This window comes from Symphalangus syndactylus, chromosome 7 (genome assembly GCF_028878055.3).
Source record: "Symphalangus syndactylus isolate Jambi chromosome 7, NHGRI_mSymSyn1-v2.1_pri, whole genome shotgun sequence".
NCBI lineage: Eukaryota > Metazoa > Chordata > Mammalia > Primates > Hylobatidae > Symphalangus > Symphalangus syndactylus.
This window is the reverse complement of record NC_072429.2, coordinates 139,678,887-139,699,879: the sequence shown is the minus strand read 5'-3', so window position 1 is coordinate 139,699,879 and position 20,993 is coordinate 139,678,887. Positions and strand designations below refer to the sequence as shown.

The 20,993-nt window shown below is 40.1% G+C and overlaps 1 protein-coding gene across 14 annotated transcripts in view; it reads left to right on the top strand.

Moving 5' to 3' along the window:
- PTK2 (protein tyrosine kinase 2) overlaps positions 1 to 20,993 on the top strand; it is a 345,258-nt gene that overhangs the window by 238,986 nt on the left and 85,279 nt on the right. For 8 of the 14 annotated variants that reach the window (XM_063643575.1, XM_055287368.1, XM_055287367.1 and 5 more), the window contains 5 exons: positions 655 to 711; positions 3,688 to 3,785; positions 12,955 to 13,039; positions 18,578 to 18,678; positions 20,688 to 20,803. In XM_063643575.1, coding sequence (XP_063499645.1) covers positions 655 to 711; positions 3,688 to 3,785; positions 12,955 to 13,039; positions 18,578 to 18,678; positions 20,688 to 20,803 — 457 coding nt within the window. Of the gene's footprint in view, positions 1 to 654; positions 712 to 2,566; positions 2,588 to 3,687; positions 3,786 to 12,954; positions 13,040 to 18,577; positions 18,679 to 20,687; positions 20,804 to 20,993 lie in introns of all 14 variants that reach the window. The other 6 variants (XM_055287364.1, XM_055287362.1, XM_055287361.1 and 3 more) reach the window with 1 other exon arrangement.

The window sequence follows — 20,993 nt, the reverse complement described above, 5'->3', positions numbered from 1 at the left end:
CTCAGAAAACCTCATTTTAATATGCTGCTTATTCTCCTTTTTTTCTTTTTAGATCTACATTAATTTTTTGACATTAATGCCTAAAATATCTGAGTTGAAAAGTTAGGAAACAAATTCCTGTTGCATTTCCCAACCCTGAGCAAATGGAATGAATTAGCACAGTTAATCTCAAAAATTGGGCTGCCATTTATTTTCTAAGGGTTCCGTTCAGATTATGCTGTCAAGTCTAATTGTTAATAAGATCAGATACTGTGTTTTGTAAATACCAGTCTTATTTGAAGAAAGCCCAGTAGACAACTGTAGTTTTAAACATGTATTTGGTGTAGTTGAGGAAGAGCTTTGCAGTTGGTAGATTGATTAATTTGAAGCGTATACATAGTTGTTTCATGTCTTTCTGTTTTTTACAAGGGCTTTCTGTGTTAGCCCTGTTTGCTCTCCGATAAACAAGTCTGTGTATTATAACGTATTGGACAATGATGTCACTTTTATTTCCATAAATGACTCATGTGTGAGCAAAATTTGAGTAATAGTGTTTTAAGAATATTTCAGCACAGTAGAGGATTTAAGCAGATCACTTTGCCTATTTTAATTATATGAAATACCAGGAGCTCAGCTGTTTAACCTCTTTCAACATATCTGTTTCTTTTCCTGCAGAAACAGATGATTATGCTGAGATTATAGATGAAGAAGATACTTACACCATGCCCTCAAGTAAGTAAACTTCTGATTTTGTTCTTGCTCAGACTTGACAGATGCCTCCTTACATTTAAAAGTTATTGATACTTACTGTCTTTTTAGAGCCATTTTTAATACTTCCTTGGGTGCTGAACAGAAATACTCTTTTCAACCTTTACCATTCTATATTACTTACATATGCCCACTCTAAGATCAGAAGCCTAAAACTCAAATATCTGTAATAATTTTTAGTTACAGGATTTTTATAATCTTGTTTTCTGACTCTATCATAATAGAACCTTTATTGATTAGGGTATTTTCTGTCTATAGAAAATTAGCATTATTGGTTAAGTATATATGTGAATGTATGTGTATATACACACAATATATATACATATATGTATAATACACATACATACACACACATGTATACCCATACATTCACACACATATATTCAAAGATTTGCTTTTTCCCCCTTGAAATTGTTTATTCTTTGTTGCCATTGACTAACCAATACAAATAGCTTGTAACCATTGTCAGTCTGTACACCTCGGGGATGGGAGGTGTGGGGAGAGAAACAGAACTCTTAAAGGACCTTCATACAGCCTGGAAATGTCAAGATTCTGCTTCTCTCTGTGATGTGCAGCTTGTTGATTAAGGAAAATCTTGAAGCCCCAGGTCTCATGTTGGAGTGTATGGTCTCCAGATCTTGAATTAGATAAACTCTTGAAATTTCATTTGCAAAAAAAAATTTATTTCTTAATTTAATTTTCTTATTTTTTTAATGTTCCACACAGTACTGACTTGAGTATAAAAAAAAAATTAAACATGCCTTTTAAAGAGTCTTCAGAAGTCTTAGTAGTTAATTCAAAATCTGAATGTCCTGATTTCAGTAGAGCTATATATATTTGTAAAATAAATGTTATAGGTAACAATAAAAAGCCTTATTCTGTTGTATAAATATTCTTGTAAATATTCTTATTTGGATTTTCTGTATACATTGAGGAAGCATTACCAGAATGAAGAGAAACAATCCAATGTTGCCTTTCAAGTGTGCATTGTGCCCTGTGGACCCATGTCCCCTTTCAGGAGCTTCTTGACTAGAGAGTTATTCGAAAGAGGCCAGAGCTGAAACTTGTGTGTACATTTTGATTGCCAGTATCAGTTTGGAAAAATGTTTAAACTTAGGTTTAACTTTTTGGCATGGTGGCTCACATCTGTAATCTCAGCACTTTGGGAGACAGAGGCAGGAGAGTTGTTTGAATCTAAGAGTACGTTACCAACCTAGGTGACGTAACAAGATCCTGTCTCTACCAAAAACAAAATAAATTAGGTGGGCGTGGTAGCACGCACCTGTTGTTTCAGCTACTCAGGGGGCCTGAGGTGTGAGGATTGCATGAGCCTGTGAGGTCGAGGCTGCAGTGAGCACTGATTGCACCATTGCAGTTTGGCCTGGGCAACAGAGTGAGACCCTGTCTCAGAAAAACAAAAAAAGAAAACAAAAACCACCAAAACACTTGTTTACTTTTTTGATTAGCCATATAGTTACTTGTACATTCCTGCAGATAATCCAGTTTTTATTTGTATATTTATTATTTATGGTTGAGCAGTAAATGTCCAACATGGCTTTCATCCATAACTGATAAAAATAAGTTATAGGAACTTGATAAGATAGGAACTTAAAAGCATTCTTTAACTAACATTGAGTTAACTTGAAGATATTTAGTTTTTACTTGTATTTAGTTCTTTAAAATCCATATTTGTGGTTAAAATATTTTAAAAATTAAGTATTATTGAAATATTCTCTTCAAGTTTGTGTTGTTAACCTAATTGCTATTAGTTATTTCTAAGCAAGGTCTTCAATTTTTTTCTCTCTTAATTGCAATACAGAAAGCTATGGAATAGATGAAGGTAACAGGATTCCTTTAAATTAACTGCATTTGCTTGCAATTGCAACCTATGGAGTGATATGGGATGTTTCAGTTTTTGGTTAACTTATTTTTAAACTATTTGTCATTGGTTTACTCATACTGTTAAATAAATGGAACTACTAGCTAAAGTGATTTTAAAGAGGAAAATAACTATCTAAATTTTGGATTGAATGTTCTGTGTTTATAATTTCATAAACCAGGGAGAACATGTAAAAATACTTGGCTCTTGGTGTATTTCATTGGTGATTACACTACTGGAATATATATGCGATAACCTATGGAGATGAGTTTCTTACCTGAAATAAATCAAAATACCAAGTAGCTAAATGGGTTATAATTGAATCCATTACGTTCCTAATGGGCATTTTCTTTCCATGTGCCTCAAAAACCTACTGAATAATCGATTTTGTATATTACAATAACAGTATATTAATTTGAGGCACATGGTCTCAAAAGTATAAAGTATTTATGATTTATAATGTTGATATGTCCAACCTTGATTCTGAGTCATCTAATTTTGAAATTAGTTTTGAGAAACTACCTCTTTAAACTCTTTTAGCTCCATGAGTAATATAGAGATAGGATTATCATGAAGTGGAAAACTCTTAAACTTTCAAAACACAAAGTTTACTTATGACATAATTTTGTTGCTTCCATATTTGCAAACTGTAGTTATTTGTAAAATAATTGCTTTAATAACTGTGCTTTTATAGCCTTCATATATTAATACCTAAACTAATAGTTCTTAATAGTTAAGCATATAATTTAATAGGGCAATTATTTAGAAAACTATCAAATAGATATAAAATAAATCAGAAATTTAAAAACTCCTAGGAACAACATGAAAAATATCTACCTTTAGTAGAACTCATTGTTTCCGTAGTTCTTCTAATACCATAACTAATTACATGAATTCCTGTTAAAATATTGTTTAAGAGAATTCCACTGTTTAAAGCATTTTCATAGATTGATGTGCCACAGATGAAATTTTACTTATGGATGATCAAGAAATACGTCAAGTGTTAGTTCTGCATTCGGAGTATTTTACTTAAGTATTGATGTGTGAATTATGTTTTACAGCCAGGGATTATGAGATTCAAAGAGAAAGAATAGAACTTGGACGATGTATTGGAGAAGGCCAATTTGGAGATGTACATCAAGGCGTTTATATGAGTCCAGTAAGTCTTTTAAGACTACCAAACAACTAGACTAATTTTGACTATTTAGGTTTAAATTGCTTTTGCTTGTCTTCATGAGTCCTTAGTTCTTCCAGGTATTAATATTTACAGGTGCCTTTTATAAAGCTCTTCATAAATGTCAGCTTATACTTGGCATATTCAGAAACCAAAAATGGCAACATTAGCTCCTACAAGGTTGGGCCTGTCTTTTATTCATTTTAATCTTTCAGCCTTTGTCATCAGTAATAGTTTTTATAGGTGACTGTTCTTTGGATGGAATTAGCAAATCAGATGAGTCAGAAACAGCCAGTATGCCTACTTACCCGCATTTTTGAGAAAGAAATGTTAATTTGCCCCAGTTTACCCTCCAAAAGAGATCAATAAATTTTTTAAATGATTGCTTTAATAATAGCTTGATGAGGTATCATTTGCTTACTATGAAGTTCACTCTTTTAAAGTGTACAATTCAGTGCTTTTCAGTGTATTCACAAAGTTGTGCAGCTATCACCACTGTCAATTGGAACATTTTCTTCACCTCAAAAAGAAACTTTAGGCCAGGCGCAGTGGCTCACGCTTGTAATCCCAGCACTTTGGGGGGCCGAGGCGGGCGGATCACGAGGTCAGGAGATCGAGACCACGGTGAAACCCCGTCTATACTAAAAATACAAAAAATTAGCTGGGCGTGGTGGCGGGCGCCTGTAGTCCCGGCTACTCGGAGAGGCTGAGGCAGGAGAATGGCGTGAACCCGGGAGGCGGAGCTTGCAGTGAGCCGAGATCGTGCCACTGCAGTCTGCAGTCTGGCGTGGGTGAAAGAGCGAGACTCTATCTCAAAAAAAAAAAAAAAAAAAAAAGAAAGAAACTTTATACCCATTAGCAGTTACTTCCCATTCCACCCTTCCCCAGCCTTCGGCAGCCACTCATCCACTTTCTGTCTCTATAGATTTGTATATTCTGGACATTTTGTATAAATGAAACATAAAATATATGGGTTTTTTATTATCGACTTCTTTCACTTAGCATAATATTTTTAAGGTTCATCCATGTTGCAGTATGTGTTAGTACTTCATTCCTTTTTATTGCCAAATAATACTCTTTTGTATAGATATATACCACCTTTTGTTTATCCATTCATCGGTTGATGAATATTTGGGTTGTTTCCACTTTTTGACTATTAAAATGTTTCTGTAAACATTCATATATGAGTTTTTCTGTGGAGATATATATATGTTTTTTTTTTTTTTTTTTTTTTTTTTGGTGAGACGGAGTCTTCCTCTGTCGCCAGGCTGGAGTGCAGTGGTGTGTTCTCAGCTAACTGCAACCTCCGCCTTCCGGGTTCAAGTGATTCTCCTGCCTCAGCCTCCTGAGCAGCTGGGACTACAGGCGTGCTCCACCACGCCCAGCTAATTTTCGTATTTTTAGTAGAGACGGGGTTTCAACATGTTGGTCAGGATGGTCTCGATCTCTTGACCTTGTGATCCGCCTGCCTCGGCCTCCCAAAGTGCTGGGATTACAGGTGTGAGCCATCGTGCCCGGCCCTGGATATATGTTTTTAGTTCTCTTTTGTATATGCCTACTAGTGGAATTGCTTCATCATATGGTAACTATTGTTTGTGTGTGTGTGTGTGTGTGTGTGTGTGTGAGAGAGAGAGAGAGTCTTGCTCTGTCAGTCAGGCTGGAGTGCAGTGACACAATCATGGCTCACCGTGGCCTCGACTTTCTGGACTCAAGTTATCCTCCCTCGTAACTAGGACTACAGGCAAGCGCCACCACACGTAGCTAATTCAATTTTTTTGTAGAGACAGCATCTCTCTACATTTCCCAAGCTAGTCTCAAACTTCTGGACTCAGGTGATCCTCCTGTCTTGGCCTCCCAAAGTGCTGGAATTGCAGGCATGAGCCACTGAGCCAGCCAACTTTTTCTTTCTTTCTTTTTTTTTTTTTTTTTTTTAGGACAGGGTCTTACTCTGTCACTAAGGGAGTACAGTGGTACAGTCATGGCTCTCTGCAGCCTCAACCTCCCAGGCTCAAGTGGTCCTCCCACCTCAGCCTACCAAGTAGCTGGGACTACAAGTGTGTGCCATCATTCCCAGCTAATTATTTTATTTTTTTTTTAGAGACAGGGTCCCATGATGTTGCCCAGGCTGGAATGTTTAACTTTTTGATGAACTGCCAAAATGATTTCCAACACAGCTGTACCATTTTATATTACTAGAAGCAGTATATAAGAGTGCAGATCTCCACATCTTCACCAACATTTGTTATTGCATGTCTTTTTAAATTAGATTGGTGATTTTTTAAATGACATTTTAGACTAATAGTACAATCATGTGCCATGTGTAACGATGGGGATACTTTCTGACAAATGCATCGTTAGGCTATTTCATGATCGTGCAAACATTACACGGTATACTTATGCAAACTTAGATGCTCTAGCCTACTACATATCTAGGCTATATAATATAGCCTGTTGCTCCCAGGCTACAAACCTGTATGGCATGTTACTGTACTGAATACTGTGGGCAGTTATAGCACATGGTATTTGTATATCTAAATATAGAAAAAGTACTGTAAAAATACAGTATAAAGTATAAAATAATGGTACACTCATATAGAGCACTTACCATGAATGGAGCTTGCAGGACTAGGAGTTACTCTGGGTGAGTAAAAGTGAAGGCCTAGATTGTTACTGTACACTACTATAGGCTGTAAACACTGTACACTTTAGCTACATTAAATTTATCTTAAAAACTTTTTAATACTAGATTAACCTTAGCTTATTGTAACCTTTTTACATCATGAACCTTTTAAGCTTTTTTCTATTTAAATTTTTTTAACTTTTTAAACTTTTTTCTTAACTAGGACACAAACACATACATTAGGCTAGGCCTACACAGGGTCGAGATCATCCACATCACTGTCTTTGACCTCCACACCTTGTCCCACTGGAAGGTCCTCAGAGGCAGTAATGTGCATGGAGATGTCATCTCCTAGGGCAACAATGCCTCCTTCTGGATACCTGCGAGAGGACCTGCTTGAGGCTGTTTCACAGTTAACTAGTTTTTGTTCTGTTTTATAAGTAGAAGGGGCTGGTGCGGTGGCTCATGACTGTAATCTCAGCACTTTGGAGACCGAGGCAGGAAGACCACTCGAACCCAGGAGTTCAGTACCAGCCTGGGCAACTTAGTAAGACCCTGTCTCAAACAAATTTAAAAATTAACCTGGCCTGGTGGCGCACACCTGTAATCTCAGCTACTTGTGAGGCTGAGGGAAGATCACTTGAGCCCAGGAGGTCAAGGCTGCAATAAGTCTTGTTCACACCACTGCACTCCAGCCTGGACAACAGAGTGAGACTCTGCCTCTAAAAAATAAATAAGTAGGAGTACACTCTAAGATAACAATTAAAAGTGTAGTATATTAGAAAAAAAAGAAAAAGAAAGTATAGTAAATACACAAACCTGTAACATCGTCGTTTATTATCATTGTGATGTATTAATCACTATACATAATTGTATGTACTATACTTTTATATGACTGGCAGTACAGTAAGTTTGTTTACACCAGCATCACCATGATCACATAAGAAATTTGATTTCTATGATGTCACTAGGCAGTAGGAATTTTTCAGCTTCTTTATAATCTTATGAGATCACTATAGTATATGTGGTCCATCATTGACCAAAATGTTACTTTGTGGCACATGACATGCTTGCTCAAGAAACTGTCTTTGAACTAGAGTAGTAGCAGGTGAACAGAGATGGCTCTAATAAAGTTACAATAACAGAGAAAATTGACTCTTATTTTATACCCCTGCTTGGAAACTGCAAATGACCCTTTTTTTCCTCAGTAACTCCATATTTACCCGTTTTTAAATGTCCTTTACACGTGTACTAGTGATGCTCTGAGCATTACTTTTATAACCCACGTTATAAAAGGTTTTTTTAATCAAAGATAACAGATAATTGCCACCAATAAACTAACCAAATTAGTTCAGTTTTGAAAGTCTTTACTCTTGTGCTTATATCAAATTGTATAATTTGTTATATATTTTTTGCTGTTTTTACTCCTTTTTCAATTTTTTTAACTATGGGTGTATTATCTATATTCCACAGTCTCTTAACTCTGCCCTTTGAGGCAAAGTGGAGTAGAAGGAGCAATGGATGCAAATTTAGTGAAAAACAAACAAACAAATTTAGATCTGGCTCTGCCTCAGTTTGAGATGGGGGGAGATTAGGTGACTGCATTGCTGGAATTTAACTAAATTATCTCTGAGCTTCCTGTAATCTCCAAAATTCCTGATAGGTAAAGCATTCTAAAGTTCCCAGAGTACCATGACTTAAACACAGCTAATAGCGGGGTTAGTGGACTTTATTTCATTCACTTTTAAAATACGTAATCCATTTTAGTTGTGAAAATACAAGATAATCTTTTAAAATAGTCATAATCTAAATTTAATTTTTTTTTTTTTTTTGAGACAGTCTCACTCTGTCGCCCAGGCTGGAGTGCAGTGGCGCGATCTCGGCTCACTGCTAGCTCCGCCTCCCAGGTTCATGCCATTCTCCTGCCTCAGCCTCCCGAGTAGCTGGGACTACAGGTGCCCACCACCACGCCCGGCTAATTTTTTGTATTTTTAGTAGAGGCAGGGTTTCAACGGGTTAGCCAGGATGGTCTCAATCTCCTGACCTCGTGATCCGCCTGCCTCGGACTCCCAAAATGCTGAGATTACAGGCATGAGCCACTGTGCCCAGCCTTTTTTTTTTTTTTTTTTTTTTGAGATGGAGTTTCGCTCTTGTTGCCCAGGCTGGAGTGCAATGGTGCAGTCTCGGCTCACCACAACCTCTGCCTCCCGGGTTCAAGCGATTCTCCTGCCTCAGCCTCCCAAGTAGCTGGGATTACAGGCATGTGCCACCAACCCAGCTAATTTTGTATTTTTAGTAGAGATGGGGTTTCTCCACGTTGTTCAGGCTGGTCTTGAACTCCTGACCTCAGGTGATCTGCCCGCCTTGGCCTCACGAAATGCTGCGATTACAGGCGTGAGCCACTGCGCCCAGCCCATAATCTAATGTTTACTAAATGTTTGTTGAATGAATTCCAGTCCCCAAGGATTCACATTTTGCTAAATATCTTATTTATCTATTTATTTTATTTTTTATTTTTTTAATTTTTTTTTTTTTTTTTTTTTTTTTTTTTTTTGAGACGGAGCCTTGCTCTGTTGCTCAGACTGGAGTGCAGTGGTGTGATCTCCGATCACTGTGACCTCCGCCTCCCGGGTTCAAGCATTTCTCCTGCCTCAGCCTCCTGAGTAGCTGGGATTATAGGCACACACCATCACACCCAGCTAGTTTTTGTATTTTTAGTAGAGACAGGGTTTCGCCATGTTTCTAGGCCCGTCTCAAACTCCTGACCTCAAGTGACCCACCTGCCTTGGCCTCCCAATGTGCTGGGATGACAGATGTGAGCCACCATGCCTGGCCTGTTAAATTTCTTTCTTGTGTATATTGTATACGTTTGTTTTGTTTTTAATGTGGGAGTCTAATTTTATAGTGCAAAGCAATCTGTTCATTTCTCTTAAGTTTCTATTATAAATCCTTTTCCTAGAACATGTTCTTTAGTATTCTGTAAAATCAAATAATATTTTATCAAGCATTCTTGATAACTGGTCAAAATGTAACTTGGCATAAATTTCATGGGCAAGGACCTACCACTGGATACTTTAAGATTCAGTTAATTCTTTCCGCAATTTTGTAATCATTGTCTGCTCTGTGACAGCTACAGTTTCTAGGTGGTGGATGGATATAACTTAATTCTACCCGAGGCACAAGTTGACAGGCAAAAAAGACATACACTAAATCCCAAGAGGGTCTGAGAAAAACAATGCATGGAAAAGGGGAGGTCAAGATGCTGTTCCACATGAGATGGTCAGAAGGAACTTCTGACAAGACGTGTTAGCAGAGCTTTGAAGTAAGACAGGGAGTGGAGCATGAGCATTCTCATGGGGAAGCCTGTCCTAGGCAGAAGGAACAGCCAATGCAAAGGCCATGAAGCAGGGCAGGAGAGTACACCATCAGGAGGCCGGTGTGGCCGCAGAGTAGAGGGATAGGAAACGAGGAAGGCAAAAGGAAACCTTTTGGAGGCTAGGAGAGCCACCAGGGGGCATGTATGGGGCCGTGTGAACCTTGAGGTAAGAATTTTGACCTTCATTCTGAGAGTAAACATGAAGTTTATCTGATTGGCACACATTTTTTTCTTTATTAGGCAAGATTATCAGGCTTGTTTTTTCTTTTCTTCAAGCACCTGCTGATCACTTGGACATTCTCTCATTGTTATTCCTAGCCTTAAAATCCATTATTAAATCTAATTTTGTCTTAATTTATCCTAGAATAGCTTTTTTCTAGATTTATTTGTTAAGATATTTTAAACGTCTACTAGCTGTTATTAATTCAGAGCCTAATCATGCATCTCTTAGAGTCTAGGCATAGTGGCCACAGGGTGATATTTTCATTGAACAATGAAAAACTTCTCTCTTCCCTAAATATTGCCTGTATTTTACAGAAGATTTTTAAAATCTATTTCGAGTAATTACCGATCAGTAACTTTTTAGTTTTTAGAAAAAACCCTTTGCACATGTTCTGGTCTTATTTACTTTGAACTGACCCATTCTCCAGCAGTCTGATCTCTGTAACTGGCTCTTCTAACAGTTCAGCATTCCCCAGACCTCTGCTGTCCACTTTAGGGGCCGCTAGCCGCATGTCCTATTCGCCAGACTGAAGGCTGAGCCTCATAATCTGCTCATGTGTGGCATTTTGTATATTTGCCAGCTATGGAATCTTATGTTTAGCATTCATTTGAAACCCTAGGTCTTTAAAGAGCAGTATTTTGTTTGCATTTCCTTAGACTGTCTTAATAAAGCACCATATTTACTGAGTATTTGATTAGTTGACAGGATTAATGATGGTCTTATGGTCTTATGGAAGATTTTGTTGCTCTGATTGTCTATAAAATGGGCATTTTCTGTCAGTTATACAGTATACCAACCATACAGTTTTCTCGTATACCTGTTACTTGCGGCCAGCCCCATATTTAGCTAGAAAAAGAATTAATGGTCATGGTCCTAAAGAAGTATACCGTCTAATTAAGGAAGACAAGACTAACTCATTCAAAGCAAAGTGGTTATATTTTAGCACAGATATGGTTAATGATTCTAAGGTTGTAAACTCAAACACTTAGTAGATAGGTATTCCGTGCTCTTGTTCACATTCTGTGTGAGCCAACTACTGTGTCCTCCAAGGGCCATGTCACCATTACCACCTGAACCCCTTCCTTGAGGCATCTGGCACATGGGCATGCCTTCTCTGGAGGTGAAGAAAGGGACTGCAGTCCCTGGTACAGTTCTCTTACCATTCAAATTTCTCTTGTTTGAAAACATTTTATTTCCTGGAAACATATAGTATGCAATTAGTGTGAAGTCTAAAATAAATAAAGGTATTTAAGGTATTTTGAAAATATGTGACAGCTAACTTGTTAAGCAAAACACAATATAAGGTATTTTTAAAATATGACACATCTAACTTGTTAATGAGCATCTGCATTTAAAAGAAAGATACTAATAGCATTAATTAATTCTACAGATCTTTACTGAGCATGTAGTATGCATCAGTGCTATACTAATGGGGATTTTTTGACAAACAAAACAGGCAAGTTACCTGCTGTCTTGAAACTTACGTTTTAGTGATGGCGAATAGACAGTAGGTGTGTAAATGACAGTATTATCTCTGTGTTATGTATAATTATATAAAATGGTATAATGTGAAAGACAATCCTAAGTGTACATAATGACTTTTTGGCTTTCAGAGCAACACATTTTCTTGGTTTGTCTCCTGCCTCCCTAGTCACCCCTTCTCAGTCTCCTTTGACATTTCCCACTCTTCTCCCTGAGCTCTTCCTGTTGGAGCTTCAAAGCACAGTCCTTGGACCTCCCTCATCTCTCTTGGTGATTTCGTCCAGTCACATGGGCTAGGCGACTTCTGGATTTCTATGTCCAGTTCAGATTTGTCTCTTGAACGCCAGTCGCAGTATCCTGCTGGTCACTTCACCTGTGTGACTTGGCTATCTTACTGACATGTCAAGCTTATTACATCCCAAGCTGAGCTTCTGATCTTCCCCTTCCATCTTGTCAGTTTTTCTGGTCAAAAACCTGAACTTGACTCTCACAGCTGCATCATGAGCCACCTTTGCCCTAGCTTCAGAGTATAGCCAGAATCTCAGCCCTTCTCTCCACCTCCACTGCTACCATGTTTGTCCAAGCCACCATCACCTGTCACCTGGGGTACTGTGGTAGCCACCTGCAGAACTCCCTGTGTCTCTAACCTTGCTTCTCTGCAGCCATTTCTCAGTACCACAGCAGAATCCTCCTTCAAAATTTTGGGTCAGGCCATGGTACTCCAATGTCCAAACCCTACCTTGGCTCTCCATTTCACTTGAGTAAAAGCCACATCTTTCTATTGGCCTTGAAGGCCCTGTGCGGTCTGGCCCCTCCATTCCTCTCTGACTCTGTTATCTTCACCCTCCTACCTTCCACCCTCTGCCAGTCTCACTGGCTTTCTTATGTTCCTTGAGCACACTATGCACTGTTCCCTGCTGTTCCTTAGCCAGCTCCCTCTCCTCCCTCCTTTAGTTTTTTTGCTCGTGTCTCATCTGCTCAGTGAGGTCCCCCTCATACAGCAGCCTCCATCCCTGTCTCCATATCCTGATCTGCTCTCTCCCTTTTCTTGTAACACGGTTACCTTCTAACATACTATGTAATTAATTCTTTATTTATTGTCTGCGTTCCTCACTGGAGTGTAAGCTTGACAGGTACAGGGACTGCTGCCTCTGCTGTTCACCAGTGTATCCCAAGCACTTAGAATAGTACCAGCCACATTGTGTATCTTCAACGCATGTTTGTAGATGAATGAATAAATGATTTGCTGTAATGTTTCACGTGCATGACCATTTTTCTCAGGGGATTTTATACTGAATATTTTTAAGTATTCCTCTCATTCTTGATATTTTGCCTTTCTGATTCTGTCTGGTCCATAACCCACATAGTTGCAAAACAGACAGCTTTTCATGAATCGATTAATATAGCAAAGCTTTTTGCATGTGTGTGTGATTCTATAATTTCCCTAACACAGGAGAATCCAGCTTTGGCGGTTGCAATTAAAACATGTAAAAACTGTACTTCGGACAGCGTGAGAGAGAAATTTCTTCAAGAAGCCTGTAAGTGTCTAGAAATTTCTGTGGAACTCCATTTGACTTTCTATCTGTGAAATCCAAACTGTCTCTGAAGAAATAAGAAAAATAATGTTTTGACTTTTAGGAGACAACTATGTTTATTATTTTGCCTTGCAAATTAATGTCTAAATTTGTACAAGCACCTATCTACAGATTTTTCTAGGTAAACCATCATGTTTTATGTGTAAAGGTAGATTGATGTGCATTTCCTTTATACTTGGGTACTTAGGCCATTACACATCTTTGCACTGGAATTGGTGCAGATATGTAAGTGATCCTAATCTTGATGCTGCCCAGACCCTGGGAATGCAGAGGTGAGCATGACACACACAGTCCCAGCCCTGATGGAGCTCGTAGACTAGTGAAGGAATAGGGCTCTATGACCATTCCCCTTGTCCTGCTACAAAATCAGAACAAATCATCCTGGCCGGGCGCAGTGGCTCATGCCTGTAATCCTAGCACTTTGGGAGGCCGAGGCAGGCAGATCGCCTGAGGTCAGGAGTTTGAGACCAGCCTGGCCAACATGGTGAAACAGTCTTTTACTAAAAATACAAAAAATTAGCCGTGCATGGTGGCATGCACCTGTAGTCCCAGCTACTCAGGAGACTGAGGTAGGAGAATAGCTTGAACCCCAGAGAGGGAGGTTTCAGTAAGCCAAGATAGTGACACTGCACTCCAGCCTGGGCAATAGAGCAATCTCTGCCTCAAAAAAAAAAAAAAAAAGAAAGAAAAAGAACAAATCACCCAAAAAGAGGCCAGGTGTGGTGGCTCACGCCTGTAATCCCAGTACTTTGAAAGGCCGAGGTGAGAGGATTGCTTGAGCCCAGGAGTTTGAGACCAGCCTGGGCAACATGGTGAAACCCTGTCTCTGAAAAAATTTAAAAATTAAAAAAATTAGCTGGGCATGGTGGCGCATGCCTGTAGTCCCAGCTACTTAGGAAGCTGAGATGGGAGGATCACTTGAGCCTGGGAGGCCCATGTAGCAGTGAGCTAAGATCGCGCCATTGCACTCCAGCCTAAGTGACTGAATGAGATCCTGTCTCCAAAAAACAAAACGAAAGAAAACTTCACGCAAGAGGAGACTTAAGGAAAGGACTCTTCTGACGGCTTCCCAGGTGACTTTAGCTAGAAACACTTATCTTTTTTTTGAGGCAGGGTCTCTCTCGGGTCTCGCTGTGTCACCTCCTGGACTCACAGGATCCTCCCATCTCAGGGCTGCAAATACCTGGTACTACAGATGCGCGCCACCACATCTAGCTAATTTTTTTTTTTTTTTTTTTGGAGAGACAGGTTTTTGCTGTTTCCCAGGCTGTTCTAAAGTTCTAGGCTCTGCCTGCATCAGCCTCCCAGGGAGCTGGGATTACAGGCATGAGCCACTGTGCCCAGCCCTTAGAAATAATCTTCTCCACCTCCATTTCTCTGACTCTTGGTTTGTGCCTCCTCTGAAGAAGCTACCTTGAGTGAGCTCTGCATGAATAGGTCTTCTTTCCCAAATGTAAGCTCTTAAAGAGCAAGGATTTTGTCCACATCAAGCTCTTCCTTACCTGCCCTCAAGCGGTGATGTTCCTCTTCCTCCTTTCCTATGGTTTGCCTCTTCTCATGCTTCAGGCCCCAGCTTAAACATTACCTCCAATAGAGAACCTTTTTCTGACCACCATATTTAAAGTCTCCCCCTAGTATTTTTTGTCACACAAGACTAGTTCTTTTTCTTCCTAATGATTCCTAATTAAAGCTACATTGTTTACAAATGATTATCGCCTGTCTCTTCCTCTCTTCCTCTAGGCCTTAAGCTCCCTGGGGATAAGGACCATGTTTGTTTTGCTCACCACTCCATACTCAGTGTCCTGCACAGTGCTTGGCACCTAGAGAACACTTGGTAGATGTTTGTCATTCTGGTGTCCTTCATTATGTGTGCATCAGATGAATGCCTTCTGCTTTCCATTGTAGTAAATATTTACCACCCAGCAGTCCAATAAATTAGTAATTCATAGAGTAAGCCATGTGGTGACTACATTAATTAAGTCTCAGTACATCCTTAATCCTATTCCTGAATCTTTGACTTAAGTACAAGAGAAGGCCTGGCCAATGACTTCTGTCTTGACTAGTTCATTTCTACGTAACACCTAGGCCAAGAAAACAGACCACATCAGTCATCATCACCCAACACCATGTCTGCCTTACCTTTGCTGGTATTCTTGTGCATTTTATATTTTCAAAAATGCAAATTTTAAAAATTGGTTGTCTTTTCCTAAAATTCTGAACAGTTAACTGTGTTGTGATTTTGTAGGACTTTGGAATTGTCATTACAAAAATCAGTTATATGGTTTTATAGGAGTAGTCAAGTCGGACTAATGTTGTTTTCTTCTTTGAGAGGGTTACTCAGCAGTTATTTCAGGGAAATGTGATAGATGTAGTGTATCTAAACTTCTGTAGGGCTTTACCAGGCTGTATATAAGAGAAAAAATATGGCCTCAATCAGGAATTGTTAAACTTTTTCTTTAAAGGGCCATACAGTACATATTTTAGGTTCTGCAGACTATGCAGCCTCTGTCCCAAGTATTCAGCTCTGTCATTGTACATCCACAGACAGGACAGAAAAGAATGAGCAAGAATATGTTCCAGTAAAACTTTATTTACAAAAGCAGATGGCAGCCCCTGGGCCTTAGCTTTCTGCCCCAGATGGGTAAATAACAAGGGAAACTATTTTATGTGTTGATTTTTAGTTCAGTTTGGGTAGAGTTTCCTAGTGGCCACAAGACTCTCTTAGCCTTGTGCTGTTTTGTATTTCTAATAATTACTTCTGAGGAAATATGAAAGGCTTGATAATTATATGTGAGAATAACATAAAACCAAAAGTTATAATAAATAGTTACTTATAGTAAATTGAAAGTACAGTTGTGAATATGCTGGGTGCCTGAGTGTTTATCCAAAAATATCATGGTATAAGCAATGAACTGAATGTGACAAGGTGAGATTTAATTATATGTTTTGGATTATGTGCTGGGTGTTTACATTACACGGGTTTTTGTTGGTGGTGTTTGTTGAAAAAAACTACCAGGTCCTGTTCTTGGAATATGAGGGAAAGCTTGTAAAACACATAAGTGAGCTAGACAGAACACCCACTATAGTGTTTTGTCCATTTCAAAGTCTTTCACAGTTTTTCCTCACAATGGGCGATACCAGCTATTCTGTAACATGTTGGCAATATTACATGTTGATCATATTTTTTAAATTACTTCTGTTATTCTAATTTCCTTGCTTGGCATCAGAATTATTTTTCCCCATTTTTATAGTCTGTGAAATCAGGTGTTTTTGGACCCACTGGACCAGGTCACCTTTAAAATCACTTCCAGTTTTGAGATCCTATAGTTCTGTGAAGTCTGTCCTGTGTCCTGCTAATCCTAGTATACTGTACAACTAACCTTCTTAGCCCTGATACTAGAAATTATAAATGCATACACCTTAACATACATGTCCACACACAGATACGTATGTCTATATGCAGTGTCCTCTTGGTCATCTTGGCTCAATTAGGCAATCAAACTCATGTTACTGCCATAGGCCACATTTAGCATCAGACTCTCCTGAGAGTAGTACAGGACCATAAACAAAGTATGTCAAAAAGGCAGCAGCTGGCATTTCTTTCATGTGAAAGTCCTCACGGCTGTCCTGGAAACGGTTTTTTTTTTTTTTTTTTTTTGAGACAGTCTCAGTCTATCGCCCAGGCTGGATGGAGTGCAGTGGTGCAATCCCGGCTCACTGCAATGTCTGCCTCCCAGGCTCAAGTGAGTCTGCTGCCTCAGCCTCCTGAGTAGCTGGGATTACAGGCGCACACCACCATGCCCAGCTAATTTTGTATTTTTAGTAAAGATGGGGTTTCACCATGTTAGCCAGGCTGGTCTCAAACTCCTGACCTCAGATGATCCGCCCACCTCGGCCTCCCAAAGTGCTGGGATTACAGGCGTGAGCCACCATGCCCAGCAGAAAGTCTTTTTTAGGGCCCCTGAAAACAACCAATTAAATTTAAGAGGACAAGACCACAGTGGTGGATGCAGGAACCATTTATGTCTAAGATAGAAATCCTCTGTGAGTGCCCCATGGGTTGTGGCTTCCAGGGCCTTGCAAGGAACACACCCAGTTACCATAGTCTCCACACTCAGGGCAGCTTCTAGCTATAGCTTTCCAACAGGTATTTTTAATCCCATTTCACCCCCTCCCCCAGCAATTTAACAGTCAGGAGTGATTTTTACTGTAAAGATGATTGCTTAGTAAATGAATTAGTCACTCCTACTTATCACATTTCTAGAGGAAAACCTAGGAAGCTAGCCCAAGGTCAGATCTGTCCATAGGAAAAAAGAAATAGTGGTTGTCTTCTTTCTTCTCCTCCCCCTCCTCCTCCTCCTTCCTTCCTCCCCCTCCTCCTCCTTCCTTCTTCTCCCTCCTCTTCCTCCTTCCTTCCCCCCTCCTCCTCCTTCATTCCTCCCCCTCCTCCTTCCTTTCTCCCCCTCCTCCTCCTCCCCTTCCTTTTCCTCCCCTTCCTCCTCCTCTTCCCCCTTCCTCCTCTTCTTCCCCCTTCATCCTCTTCCCCCTTCCTCCTCCTCTTCCCCCTCCCCTTCTTCCTCCTCCTCTTCCCCCTCCTCCTCTTCCCCCTCCCCTTCCTCCTCCTCCCCTTCCCCCTCCTCCTCTTCCCCCTCCTCCTCTTCCCCCTCCCCTTCTTCCCGCTCCTCTTCTTCCTCCTCTTCCCCCTCCCCTTCCTCCTCCTCCTCTTTCCCCTCCTCTTCCTCCTCCTGTTCCCCCTCCTCTTCCCCTCCTCCTCTTCCCCCCCTTCCCCTCCTCCTCTTCCCCCTCCTCTTCCCCTCCTCCTCTTCCCCTCCTCCTCTTCCCCTCCTCCTCTTCCCCCTCCTCTTCCTCCTCCTCCCCCTCCTCTTCCTCCTCTTCCCCCTCCTCTTTCTTCTCCTCCTCCTCCCCTTCCTTCATTCTTCTTCTTCCCCCCTGCCACATATGCAGAAGGAAGGAAGGATTTTTCTCAGTGGTTATCTTACACCTCAATAGTAGGACATACCTTTTTGTGCCAATTTATGCGCATTTGTGATCTGAACTGACCTATGGAATTGAGTTTAAAGTTCCCCTATTGCCAGCCTTATGTCTTAATTGAATTAATCTTCAGAAAAGCTGAAAGAGTTTTCAAAAGAATAACTAGGCCAGGTGCGGTGGCTCATGCCTGTAATCCCAGCACTTTGGGAGGCCGAGGCGGGTAGATCATGAGGTCAAGAGATTGAGACCATCCTGGCCAACATGGTGAAACCCCATCTCTACTAAAAATACAAAAAATTAGCCGGGCGTGGTGGCGGGCACCTGTAGTCCCAGCTACTCGGGAGGCTGAGGCAGGAGAATCACTTGAACCCGGGAGGTGGAGATTGCAATGAGCCGAGATTGCACCACTGCACTCCAGCCTGGTGACAGAACAAGACTCCGTCTAAAAAAAAAAAAAAAAAGAATAACTATGGAGAACTTTTTTCCTAGTAACAATGCGTCAGTTTGACCATCCTCATATTGTGAAGCTGATTGGAGTCATCACAGAGAATCCTGTCTGGATAATCATGGAGCTGTGCACACTTGGAGAGGTATTGTGATCCCCAAATCTTACCTTCTGGACTCAGTGTTTGATATCTTTTGCTTAAGAAAGGAAAATATAAACAGTTTATATATTGGATTTTCAGGAGAGTTCTGATTTAGGATGTATGTCATCATGGTTTTGGTTCAGAAAATATGGGTATAAATATCTTCATCATTAAATTCCCAAAGCATCCCCTTATGCAGTACTGGCAGCAATATCTTCCCCAGCCAAGTACTTTATCAGGACTGGTAGCAGCAGATGGCCAAATGTTTGGTTTTATTTTGTTTTCTTTCTGGTGCCATTGCCCAAAAAACTAGCCCAGTGATCTGAGGATGAAGCAATCTTAATGGAGTTTGGGTAAATTAATGCTAAATTTAGGTAAATCTAAACATTTCCTTAATCTTTTTGGGAATTCACTTTGTAGCATCTTTTTTTTTTTGAGAGACAAAGTCTCCCTCTGTTGCCCAGGCTGGAGTATAGTAGCATAATCACAGCTCACTGCAGCCTCGACCTCCTGGGCTCAAGCGATCCTCCCGCCTCAACCTCCCGAGTTGCTGGGACTACAGGTGCATGCCACCATACCCGGCTAATTTTTTAATTCTTTATAGAGACGGGGTTTCACTATGTTGCCTAGGCTGGTCTTGAGCTCCTAGGCTCAAGTGATCCTCCTGCCTTGGCCTCGCAAAGTGGTGGGATTACCTGACTAGTAATACCTTTTAAACCAATTCATTTAAATCACAGTTTCTTTTTTCTTTTTCTTTTTTTTTTTGAGACAGAGTCTCTGTCTGTCACCCAAGCTGGAGTGCAATGGCACAATCTCAGCCCATTACAACCTACGCCTCCCAGGTTCAAGCACTTCTCTTGTCTCAGCCTCCTGAGTATCTGGGACTGCAGGCACTTGCTGCCATGCCCAGCTAATTTTTGCATTTTTAGTGGAGACAGGGTTTCACCATGTTGGCCAGGCTGGTCTCTAACCCCTGACCTCCAGTGATCCACCTGCCTTGGCCTCCCAAAGTGCTGGGATTACAGGTGTGAGCCACCGCGCATGGCCGTACTTTCTTTTAAAAATGTGAGTAATCGAGTGAATAGCTCTCTCTCTGTCTCCAGAATACAGAAACAAATCAGTGCATCACCAACACTTGGAAACTCATTAAACAAGTTATTGTGCCCCACCCCAGGCCTGCTGAATCAAACACTGGGCGGGGGGCGGGGAGTGCGGGGAGGGGAGCGGAGCATTGTGTGATTTCATCAGCTGAACATCTCTTCCTCCTCCACCAAATCAAATGGAGTGCTTATGTATAATTTCTTGTTCACGGTACTTTTCAGCTTTTGCTTTTGGAGAGTTTGCTAATTCTTCTGGCTCAAAAAATATGGCTAAATATTTCTCTCATCGATTATTTAGAATTAGGGTATTAATTGTGTCTGCCTTTCTTTGCCATGTTAGCATTTCTATTAATGGTGTCAGTGGTAGCATGAACAAGTAAGTACAGTGTGATAAATACCCAACATGACTGTTCTGTGCTTCTGCATCCACAACTTCGTGGGGAAGGAAATAAGAGAGGAGATTCCTTCTTGTCTCTGCTTTCTCCTCATTACATTATCCTCATACCTTCCCAGAGTCATAATAAGGTTTGAAGAGGAGATAACTGACTGTGTATTAGCCTTGTTTGAATAGTAACTAGATCTTTTTTCTTCTAGTTATTATTATTTAGCAATAATTTGTACTGTGCTTTTGTTCATTCCCTTGAAGCTTATCTTTCTATATTTTTTAAGAAATTTGTCGGTAGTCAAAAAGATTTTAATTTCATGATAGGATTTCAAATAAAAAATAACCTGAATCCAGAGTTTAAATGTTTCATTTATTATGCATTATTAGAAGAGACTTGAAGCCATTCTAATATTATTAAAAATGCACTGAAAACAGCATTATTGTTGAATGTAGCTTTTTTGCTTTTGATTTCGATTCACTGTCACTAATTCTTTTTTTTTTTTTTCTTTTGGTCATTGTTCCAAAAGCTGAGGTCATTTTTGCAAGTAAGGAAATACAGTTTGGATCTAGCATCTTTGATCCTGTATGCCTATCAGCTTAGTACAGCTCTTGCATATCTAGAGAGCAAAAGATTTGTACACAGGTAAGATACAGTCATAAAGCTGTTAAGTTCCCTTCTGAAAAGTAATGATCAAGAAACAGGGACCCATTTGGACCCTCTTTGGACCCTTTTGGACCCAGGGTTCCCTTTGGTACAGTTTTGTACCAATTCTGCAAAATTGTATTCTGTATACCATTTGAATCTATTGTACACAGTTAATAGCAAGTCATGC